Source organism: Pezoporus flaviventris, unplaced genomic scaffold, assembly GCF_033815535.1.
Source record: "Pezoporus flaviventris isolate CSIRO_AGI_PZ_B2104156 unplaced genomic scaffold, CSIRO_AGI_Pfla_v1 ptg000141l, whole genome shotgun sequence".
Taxonomy (NCBI): domain Eukaryota; kingdom Metazoa; phylum Chordata; class Aves; order Psittaciformes; family Psittacidae; genus Pezoporus; species Pezoporus flaviventris.
In genome coordinates this window covers 118,651-130,701 of record NW_026892689.1, presented here as the reverse complement: position 1 = coordinate 130,701, position 12,051 = coordinate 118,651, and the positions used below count along the sequence as shown (strand labels likewise).

Below are 12,051 nucleotides of genomic sequence, written 5' to 3'. Positions count from 1 at the left end.
GACTCCACGCTGCAGCCAAACTCTATCCCTCTCACCCTTGAGAACACTAAATTCAAGTCAGTTAAATGTCAGCAGTTCAGTTAAATGAGAAGAAAGCAAAATAATTGGGAAGGAAGGAAAGCTAAATTCTAGACATCTAGGATGCTGGATTAGGGATGTGCTTTCCCTTGCAACAGTGCATTTGTGCAGAATGAAAATAGTTCTCAAGGATTTTATATCTGTGAATTTATGTATTTTCAAAAAATATAAAAGGTGTCAAACAAAAGTATTGGGGAGACAGAAATATACATCTGTGTTTCTGTTAAACTCTAAGGAAGAATTAATGCAGTTACTCACTGTACTTCATGGTACCACTTTGAGAAGCTCAAAAATTGGGTAGAAATCCAGCAATTCTTAGAAAATACAGAAAATAAGATGAACATGCATGACCCTAAAATAAACGACAATTCTCAGAAGCAAACCCTTGTCTCATGTTTGTATAAAAGTAAATGTAAGTAGCATCACCTTCATGTCTGAAGTAGCAAAAATTTCTACCTTGAAATTAATTAGATCTAATTCCATTCTGCCTTCAGCATAAGACAACATAAAAGAAATTACAGCTTGGGAACGTTCCCCCCCCTGCCCCTTTGCAGTCATAGCAGTTGCACATATAACTTCCCAGGCAGTGAAATCCATAAACAACTCTCAGCTACCCAATTTAGTGATGCTTAGGTGCCTTCGTACAGTACTTTGCATTCTAAATCTGAGCTCTACAGTTGTATAAAATACAGGGCTGCTTCAATCTGCATGAAACTGCTTGTTGTCTCAGTGTTACAGCAGACCTTCTACAAAGTGCAGATTTTGTAGAGGCTATGCAAGATTAAAAAACGAGGAGAGCAAGATTTTTAACTCATATTGTTGGATTTTACAGAAGCTTGAAATTTAAACCCATGCTCCCTGAGTGCTTTTCACTGAGTAGAGGTACGTGGGTCTTTTTTTCTCTGCAGGGCAGAGGAGTTCAAGGAGTTCATCATTGATCACAATAAAAGTAACTTCACAGTCTTCTGAAGAAGAAAAACACTGCAGTATTCTATTTACTAATACAGACTATTCACAGTAGATAGTTACTTAGCTAGTTTCTTGGCCTGTGGTTACTTGCTTGTTCTCCAAGCTGTTAGAAAGTATTTAAAGCTTTGTGCTGAACAAAGCATGGGCTCATACTCATGCAGAAGCACTTCTGCCTATCACATTAACAAGGGCAGGCAGCTGCTTACCACGCTGTGGTCAGGCTGGTGATGGTGGCTCTTCCACCACTGCAGTAGGACGCACAAACTTCTAGACCATATGCCAAGGACACAAACTAGAGGCTGTAAGAACTTTACCAGGCTTTTAATAGCAGCAAGCTAAAAAAAGTTACAGCTAGCCTAGAATCACGAGTCTGGTGCTCGCAACATCCCCTTTTGGTGTCTGCAGTTACTGATAGTTCAAGACTACATGATAGCAGCCCGCAAAGGGAACCAAAACTGACCTAAATTTAACAAGAAAAAATCTTTTTAAGGAAGGTACTTTGCACTATGACGGGTGGGAGAACTGAGAGAGTGTGGAAGACCAGGAGGGATTCCTGCCATTCAGAAAGGTTTCTACTCTCCTCCACAGAGAAGAAACCCCAGCCACACTTGTGTCTCTCACCCACTTTACAGTGATCCCTGTGCATGGATGGTCTCAAAGATGCACACCCCACACACCCCAGCTTGGCAGCCTCTTCTCTTTAAGCCCTATACAACTGGTCCCAAGACCAAGTGAGAGTATGTTCAAGGCAATCTCACTGCTCACCTTGGAAGCTCCCCTTGTCTCTATGATAAGGGATTGTCTGGACAGCTATCAAGATCAACAGCTTGAAAAGCCTAATGGTAACATTAACAGATTAGAGTCATTGCTTTATTTCTTTTATTTCATGTACGGAAAGGCAAAATAACATAATGTCTGAAGAACCACTGGCATGATTCATCCAATTAAGAAGTCAGCAGCGAATCACCAAGACATAAACAGAGCCTGTTATACACATTTGTAAATATGACCCTGTCCCTGATGATCACAAGCTTTTCTTGATGGGAATGTTTACTGAAGCCTGCAGTCAAGAGGATACACTACTAAAAATTAACTAAATATATATTTAAAAAGTATAATGAAGTTCCAAGTCGATTTGGGTCTCAACTGCAGAACAAAGTATAACAGACAAATACAGACATTTTAAATCTTTCAGTGTTTTACAATATCTGTAAGAAAAGTTTGCTGCTACCTGGCTAGTAAAAGTCTGTTCCAAGAAAAACTTGTATTTAATACTGTACTTCTGTGTGTCGCAAAGGGGGGAAATACATATGAGTACTCTCCACTGTGAATAGTGCTGAAGTTCTAGTGAGGAAGAAAACAAAAGCAAAATTTGGGATTTTTCTTTCAAATAAAGAATATTTTTTATGGTGGAACCCCTCATGTCAACAGGAAAATAACCCATTTTTTTCAAGAAAAAGTGAAACTAAAGACAAAGTTGTAGTTGGTGCAATGGGGAAAAAAAAACACAACCAACAAAACTGACACAAATAAAAAATCCAAAACAACATAAGGTCTTGGAAGACTGACTATTAAGTTGCATGAATGGAAGACTTTTCACTTGATGTAGTCCATACTAGGCACTTGCTGACAATTTCTCATTTAGTTCCAGAGCTCTAACATCTCCGTTGGCTTTGGCATTTTCTATAAGCACCTACAGAGAAAAACAAACAGTGAAAAATGAAGAATTTCATATTTTGCTGTTAGTATTTTACTGTCAATCTCAAATGCATTTTAATTTCTGCTATGCCATCTCCCTAAAAGACTAAGCAGCCCATAAGCACAGATAGGAAATACTCAACGCGACAAACCAGCTTGCTTAAAACATCAGGCACCTAAACCCCCCTACTTTGTACTGACTTGCTAAACCGGTTGTCACTTGTGATTCATCTGTTACTTGAGGCTGAGACCAACTTCAATAAGTTACCTGCTGGCAATGAAAAGAGCAGAGTCAGGTGACACCTTGTCTCCCTGCTTACATATACTTGCCTCTTGCTATACACTTGCTCTTGATTTTGTCTGTATAAATCTCAATTTGCCAAACAGGAGCATTCTATGCAGCTACTTAAAACTGCCAAAGTAGTGTTTTGCCTCCTCCATTTAGGTTTAACCTTCCTTGGTTTATTTTTACGCCCCCCCCACATTTGCTGCTTTTCTACACGTTAAAAAAGCTCCTATGACAGCCTAATGTTCATAAGCTTCTGGCACTTCTCTTGTAATCATATTATACATATGAAAAAGGAAAACCACTAAGTAGAATCAAGTAAGTCTTTACTCTAGCCATTACTGTTATTGTACTAATTGGTGGGGAGTACAGATGATTTTGCAGAAGCAAATGCAATGAGATCATACCAGGATCGTCCACACTCATTAATTCTAGCTTTTTTATGAATCCCTGTGTGTATGCATTGATTTTTGTGAACTCTGAGCCTACCCCCTCCAAACGTATTTTGTTACAGAGTCATAGTTTCACCAGGGAACTGTTGTTATTCTGGGTGAAAGAGCTCACTGTGCCAGTGGCAGCAGTGAGGATATTAGCAGGATGACTGCAGAGTGTTATTAGCAAAGTGATTCTAATTAGAAGCCCAAATGAACTACCATATCACATGAAAGACCTGTGTGCATTTGTGAAGTATTGTCAACAGAAACTAATGAACCATTAACTATGTGCTGAAAATAATGCACTATTACAGATATAATAAAAATCTTAAGTACAGAAAGTACAGCACACCACTGTTCAGTTTTTTTAAGACAAGGATGCCACATTGTTCAAGCCAGGCTTGAGGGAATTACTGGTTTTAGTGCATTAATACATTCTGATAAAATTCTGATAAAAAGGTCCTTGTGTCTACCAACAAGCCACTAGCAGAATTTTTGCCAGTCTGGATTAGAGATTTTACTGTTTGTTTTCTGTTAGTATTGCATGGAGGATTGAAAATTAAGGTATGTTTTGTCAGCATGGAATCCTCAAACATTGCATCCTCCAGAGCAGGCGAGCCAGCACCTCCCTGCTTCCCTCTACCCACTTCCAAGTTGTGAGCATAATATTCAATGTAAATAGACTGAATTTCTCTGTAAAATGGACTGCAACAGACTTACATCTATTAACTCTTGATCATCTTTGGCATAAAGATGTTGCAGGAGGTACCAGCGTGCCACTGACACCATGGTTTCTGGATTCCCAGGCTGATAAACCACTCTCTCCAACATTCGACGAGTCTCCCTAGAAGCAAAACCAAAACATAAACTAAATCAAATCACCACTGACTAGGTTACATGTAACATATCAGTATCACAGAGCAAGGAACAGCAACCAGAAGTAATATAAAGGAAGGCCCTTCTACCATATGAGAAAGTGAGAGAGCAGAGCTGTATATTCCTTTGTTTCCTATGTAGTTGCATTTAGAATGTTAAGGAATACTGCAACCATTGTTATGCTTAATAAATTACACTCAAGTTAGTGCTTTAACTAGCCTGTAATGCAACTTAGGTTGACACAGCAGATTTTATGACTGCTACAATAACATAATAAACATCTTGCCATCAGTTAACTCAGCACAATCTCTGATTTCAGTATGTCATCTGCTGAGCAAGTACTGCAGGTATTCTGATCAACAGCTATGAAATAAGTCTGTTGGAAGACAGTGCACCTGAGAGAAGCAGACACTACAACAGGTCTTAATAATCCAAATATAATTTCATATTATACACACACATATTTAATCCAGGCACTCACAAAAAGTACTGCAGTTCCTGCAAACACAGAGGCAAGATGTGAAATTGCAGAGAAAGAAACTGGAATAGACTACTACACACAGGTTAAAATTCTATTTGGCTGACACTACCTTCCAACACTGCCATCTTATACCTAACCAAGACAGTTTCAAATTTACTGTGTCATTAGAAATGAGGTAAAAACTAGCAATTAAATTTAGGGATTATGATACCATTCACTGCTGCTCCGCCAATTCTGGCTTTCATTTTAAGAATTCTGTCCTTTATAACCAATGTGATTTCCCAGTACACTGTGATTTAACACAGGCTGTTGAAAGGTTGCATCTGGGTTTTTTTTGTTATTTGTACTTTAGGTTAATTTCTGTTTCAGGATTTTGGAACACCTAGGCAGATCAACTAGAGCTTGTTGTTCACTCAAGTTAATACCGGAAATTACACTAAGACTTATTTTAATTGATTAAATAAGTTTTGGGCCCAATTTTGTTATTATTATCAACCATCACAATCACATTGGTCTGCCTGTTATGCTCCTCAAAAGTCCACATAGAAAACAAGCCAGTTTGCCTCAAAAGTATAAGACTTCCAAGCCCTCCCCTCAATCTTCCTCCGCTTCCTCAAAAAGCCACAATGAACACCTGGTTGTTCAGGAATGAACACAAGCTTTGGACTATAAAACCAATTTAGGATCAAAATTAATCTCAGCAGTAGATATGGTAGTGATATCTGTTTACACTGTGCTATTTAATGAGACCTTTGAGAATGTATGGACCTCCTGATTAATTTATTTAGGTAACATGCTATTAAAATAAAAGTTATCTTACAGATCTTTGTTTTCCTTAGTATGAAGGTCATACACTTGTGGTTTTTTTAAGAAAAGGAGGAAGATTTTGCTGCTTCCTGCTCCCCACATTACTAATAACTCCTCCCTTACTTCTCCTTTTTAACTTCCAAACAACTTCAAGAACTAATTCCTGTTTTCAATTTTCTTTCAGTTCTTGGAGCTAGATATGGGGATAATGACTGCCTGTGCTTTGTGTAGACAGCGTGTTCCATTTAAACATATTGTGCATACCTTGCTCCCATTTTGCGATTATATTGTAGCAGCGCTTGTAGGAGAGCTGCCAGGGGACAAGAAGTGAGTTTCAAAGCTTCAGCTGTTGCCTCCTGAACCAAGGATGGCCAGTGCTCATTTGAGACACTAGCCTACAATAAAAGAAAAAAAAAAAAAGGCTTTATTGTACTGTGCAGTCTAAATCAGTTCTTGTTTGCAGTTCTTTCAAGAGCAGGTTTAATTCAAGCTGTTCTGAGTTATATAAAGTATTTGGCAGATTAGAAAGATATTCCTTTAAAACGAAAAGACATCGAGTGTTTACAGGAGCCTGAAAAAGTCATGTTAAATATTCTAGGTCCAGCCTTGCCAACATTCCACTTGCTTGTTGTTTTTTTTTCATACATGTTTTAGTAATGCTTCTTTTAATCACAAACCCTTGTTTGCCCTTCATCTTGTAAATCTTCATCCTATGTACAAGACTAGTCTAGAACATAAAATTTTTCCCCTGAAGCGACACCATATTTTACCAGAAGTAAAAACCAACTCCAAGATGGCAAATATCTAATAGAGCAACTATTGAACAAATCCCTGTATTTTTTGCCTCCAGAAAAATCTTATTATCCCCTGTTGTGTCTGGATAGCATTCAAATTGCTATACTTGAAGGGGTGCCTGAATTTTCATTTGGACAGATAACTGGGAGACCAGCAATTATCAGCCACAGAACTTTCTTGGATTTGAGCAAGGTTTTCACCAGGCTTTTGCACATTTCATTAAGCCAGTCCAGATTACAGAGGCTGAAAATAAATCCACTCATCAGCTACTCTGCTCATGCGAAAAACAGAGATGAGATAATCAGATTCTTATCTTGTACATTCTCAGGCTGAATTCATGCCAGCCCTTAAAGAAGTAGCATTAAGTTAGAAGGTACCTTGTTACCTTTGGAGATAATTAGGAGCTATAGGAAACAGGGACCAGATCACTAAAACACAGACAGAAGAATCACAGGAGGAAAAATCCTGTCACTTGACCAATTCTGCCTTTCGAAGCATATGGCTTCTGAGAAAGAGACTTGCCTACACTGAGGGGGATCGTCTCTTCTCACCACAATCAACACCTTTGCAGCTTTATCCTTGGAAAAACTGACTGCCTTTTGTTTTATAAGCACTCAGATATATGGGGTTTCTTTGCCTGATTTTGATTATGGCTGTTAGCTTGATCATCTGTTAAAATACATGGAAAAGGATTAGCCATGATCACAGCAATAATGAAGTCTGATACTGCTCTTCAAGTTTCTAGAGTGACTAAGCTTAAAGAGACTAGACACTTGCCAAGAACCTATGTTCACCTGGCCCCTTGGCACAAGGAGTAGAATAATTTTCTTTATACTACAAGGTACACTTCCCTTAAGATTGTGTTTATACTTAAAGGCAAGGCACCGTATGTAGAAATGACCATACAGCATGAAGGTATTTGAAACTCTACTGAAGTCTCCAGGCGACAGTAGAGTGAGAATGTTTCCTAAGGCACTTGTCTAAACAAGAGGATAGAGACTTGAATGGGAACATCAGTTTGGATGGTCAAGCTGAATCTGTTATTACAGAAATAAGCCTTATTGAGCAAGTTAGTTTTTTACGTACACAGTGTTTCCGTGTGATTGTTTCACAGCAACATCTCTTTGCAAGAGACATTCTAGAACAGTCCACTGTCCCTTGCAGTCTTATTTTATCCTCCAGTTGTCATTCATAAAATGTAAAGTCAATTAAACAGGGTGTTTATTTAAAGACTGTAGTAGCCCTACATCCCATGAAGTCCCGTTAAATCATGCAGTTACATAATTTTGATTATCCTACCATGCAGACTTCCAGTGCGAGCATAGCTAGCCTGAGCAGACTGGACAACTTCCCACTCCAGCTGCCCTGCTGTGATGCCAACTGCAGACTCTTTCTGTAACACATCTCTGCTCCAACCATCATTTGCTGAGACTGATATACATTTGCCAGCCACTGAAAATAATCCAACAGAATCAGTTCTGGAGGCATGAAAACATACATTCATTAGGTAGTATCATTTAATTAAATTTATGAGAGTACCACAGCATGTTATTAGCTAAAACATCACCACACACCCAGCCCTCATTTCAACAACACACTGTGCACTGCCCTGCAGTGAAATGTAGTCTGCTGCAGAGCTGGCAGCACACCTCACTACAGTAACTTATTTTGGAGTTCCCTAGACCATCCATAGACATGGTAGGTTTTCCCAGCCCATACGATTAATGCCAGGAACGTGAAAGACATTACGATGTGAGCCCGAGCTCAGATGATGGGTGTAGACTTGGGGCTACAAGCCCTCCAACCCAGATCTGGAGGGGCAAAGAAAGCAGAAACAAGCATCTTTCTGGAGTTCATGTGCTGACTGCCTGCTCTGCCAGCACAGGATGTCCCAATTTCCTCATGAAGAGAAGGAAAGGATTCTAACTCCTCCCTCTTTAAATCTGTAGTCATGTCACATTTTTTTGAAGCAGATGTCATCACAAGTTCGCGAATCTGTGACGTGTACCTGATATGCATCAAGATGTGCAAGCCATGTTTAGAAATACTATTTGCTGGATCACCAAACAAAACAATTTCTTATTAGAAAGACAATTCCCTTGTTTTTAAGCAAGATGCTTAGACTTTTGCTAGCTAAAGACTGTCTGGTTTTAGAATGGGCAAAATTCGTAACCCTTTCTGATGTATAAAAGTGATTTACCACTAAGAAGAGACATACTTGAAAGTACTGATTAGCACTAGTGCAGTTAAAAAGCTTCAGGACTGCTTTGTAAAGTAACACATCCACTCGTGCAGTAAGAAAAGCTTTCTTTGGTGTCTGTTCTTTGCAGCTGAAGTTTTCTAACACTCAAAATGTGAAGGAGAAAAGAACCCTCTTGAAAGGCACAATGGTAGCTCTACCATTTTCTCTGTCTTCCTGGTAAGACACAGTATAAAAAGTATAACATACATCAGAACAGTAGTTCAGCAGCACTCCTAAATCCAGCAAAACAACTATTTAGACAAAAGCCAAAAGTTAAGCAAAACCAAAAGTTAAAGGCCCCTATAACTTAGTAAAGCTATAAAGCATTGCAATGGATACTTTACGTAAAGCAGAACATTTATCAAACTCTTAGGAAGCCTAGAGCCAGAAAACATAAAAACATAGATTTATCTGTTAGGAACAGATGTAGCAGCCAGGCTTCTTCAGAATGCTATCCAATCCTAAGAAATATCTTCTTTAACTGAAGACTGAAAAAATCTTCCTCAGAGATATATTATGTGTGGCCTGTATTAAAAAAAAACTCAAACACCAAAATAAAACAACCCTTCCACTGTTTGCTTATTCCCCCTGCTTGCAAACAAGATGACACTCGGCTATGCAAGAGACGCTTGAACAATTTATATTAAACCCTAATTCCATTTTCAAGATATAATACTAAAATAGAGAATACAATCATGTCTTGCATGCTCCCATACTTTGCAAATCCACTCTGAATGACTTCTGCAGTTTAGAAAGGTGAAGTCTCACAAATCAAAGAAAAACGTGTCCAAAAAGCACCACAAATGATTCTCCTATGTTCCAGGAGGGATCTGCAGCCTTGTAACGGGTGAAATGGAGATCTCTACAGCAGCCTTGCCCTGATCCTTTAAGACTGAAGTCAACTTTAGTGAATCTTACCACATACAGTTGTTTATTTGCTCAACTGGCAGAGGGAGCACCATAAATCCTGCTAACTACATAAAGGACTCTAAAAGTATATGGGATTTTTCTAAGCAATGTGCTGCTAAACACTGGTAAGGAGGATAGTAACTGTAACTAAGAGCAACGGTTAGGAAATAAATAAATAAATATGCTGCATCACCAGAAAGATCTCTTGGCATGTGTGAGACAGACTTCTCAGACTGTCTCACAGAAAAGCACATGAAGTTAGTTATAGCACCTTCATATTAGCTAAAAATGATCACTTGTAGTGCCATGGAAGGGAGCAAGGGAACACTGTTACTGGGAGTGATTTCTCTTCCCTGCAGACTCAATCTACTCAAATGAATGTTGACACCTGATGTCAGGAGATTATAGAGTAATTACTAAGTAAGTCTTTGACTTACTTAAGTTTTCAGATGCTGAATAAGGAATTGTATATTACTATATTAGGAAACCATTTACTTCCACCTATTCTTATGGGTTATGAAATATTTCATGGGTTTCTGCTCACATACCAAGTCACAGGTCCCTAAAGACACAGGTACCAGGGGTTTATCTCAAGTTTTTAATTCTCTTGCCTCCCAGTCTGCTGCTTCTTAAAAATGGTTGTTAGTATTTCAGCTATAAAAGAAAGTTTACATAATGTTACACCTATGGAATTAACTGAATATGAACTGTTCTTTTTCTGTCACTGGCTGTTGGTGGACAAATAAAAGCAAACAGTGGAACAAACTCTCACCCATTTCTCATGCATACTCTGCTTACAGCAGCACACCAAAGTCAGGGAGAGGATCCACACTTACTTGCCAGGCTGCAATTGAAGTTGAACTGATCATGACTGTCTTGCGAAGCTCCTCCAGGATGTTGTCTGGAAGTTCTTTGTGAGACTGCAACAGCTGCTTACACTGAATTTGTCTCAAAAGCAAAAACAAAGCTGGGTGCTCAGGGCAGCTTTTTAAACCCTAAAACCAAGCAAGGTTAACATAATATAGAATTATCATTTCCAAATAGCAGAAGATACTTCGATTTTTCCATTTTGGTCTTTACAGCATACAGCATTGAAAGCATGCTCAGGATGCAACACGGCATTTTCCTCCTCTGCACAAAGGAGTGTTCCAGGAATTGACACATGAAAATAGATAACATTATTCTCTCCTCAAAATATATCTGAAGTACATCCTAAATTTTGTATGTGTCCTATCCTTAGAGATTTCTGAAACAAAGGTAAATAGCAGACCTCTACTTCTCCTTTGGTTTCATAATCATTACAAGTTTTGGGCTAATGGAGACAAAACCCTGCCCTGTGGCTAAAATGACCTTGAGTATGTTCCAAGCAATTTTAATTCTCCCAGCTAAGGTGCTTTATTCTTACTGGAACAGAAGCACTTTACTAAACATTTCCTGTTCAGTAACAGCAGACACCTAGGAGTATTTTTTAGAATACATGCACAAAAAAAAAACCAAAGAAAACTAGCCATCTTTGCTTTATCCTTTTCAGGTTAAGCATGTGAAGTTTTTGCAAGTCACAATTCATGTTATTTTACCTGTTTAAATCACAGTATTTCCAAGAATTTTAATGCAAAACAGATCTAAGAAACAACACTTGTACTTTTCACCCATTTTTTTAAAGAAAATATGCTCCCTGTGAGGCCTTAGCAAGCTCCTACTTGTGAAGAACGTGTAGACATGCAAATACTTTCAGAAACACAACAGAAGCTGCTATTTGTACTTCCCCCATAAATAAGCGTGGAATCATGCTGCCTATCTCAAAGAAAACAACTCCAGTGCCTGACTCATCATCTCCAGCTATACTGCTTTCTGAGAATCCTTGGGGGTCAAAAATGTCTATGAGAGTTTGTGGTACCAGAGAACGTTACTCTTTGTTTCTTCACAAATTGCAGGCATTGACTGTCCTCTTCCCAAGCTACTTAATTAACCAAACCCATCATAACCTTCCCCCATACTCAGATAACAACTTGTATCTGGTGAGTAGAGATGCTGGCTAGAAGAGGAAAACAGCACCTCACCAAGCAAACAGGCAGGAAATAACTTCCCCTTAGAGAATCAGCATGTTCACTGAATCTGTTGGTGGCGGGGGGGGGAGGGTTGGTGTTTTAACTTTCTTCATTGTTTATACAGAAATGCCATAAGCAAAAAGCACATTTGCACAGGATTAGTCATTTTTCATCATGAAAGTCAGGGATGTCAGCTGCCGAGTCCAACTGGGTTTCTGTTTATCTTCTGCAAAGTCTTTGGCTCATGAAATACACACTTGAGGCTTATCAAGCATCCAATCCCCTTCCCTAACTGTGTTACCTCAAGATTCTTCTTTTCAATAATTAAACTTGTAGCATCCACTTGTGGCTCTGAAATGGAGTACCAAAACAACAGAGCACAAGACATTTAAGTCCCCTCCAAGTCTCCTACCTGGTCTTCTTGCCTT

General features: G+C 38.8%; 1 protein-coding gene across 3 annotated transcripts in view; it reads right to left on the bottom strand.

The window, feature by feature from the left end:
- Positions 1 to 1,912: 1,912 nt before the first annotated feature.
- SKIC3 (SKI3 subunit of superkiller complex) overlaps positions 1,913 to 12,051 on the bottom strand; it is a 51,913-nt gene continuing 41,774 nt past the window's right edge. For all 3 annotated transcript variants that reach the window (XM_061479060.1, XM_061479059.1, XM_061479061.1), the window contains 5 exons: positions 10,412 to 10,570; positions 7,724 to 7,876; positions 5,894 to 6,024; positions 4,186 to 4,309; positions 1,913 to 2,740 (listed from right to left, as the gene is read on the bottom strand). In XM_061479060.1, coding sequence (XP_061335044.1) covers positions 2,663 to 2,740; positions 4,186 to 4,309; positions 5,894 to 6,024; positions 7,724 to 7,876; positions 10,412 to 10,570 — 645 coding nt within the window. In that variant the 3' untranslated portion in view covers positions 1,913 to 2,662. The remainder of the gene's footprint in view (positions 2,741 to 4,185; positions 4,310 to 5,893; positions 6,025 to 7,723; positions 7,877 to 10,411; positions 10,571 to 12,051) is intronic.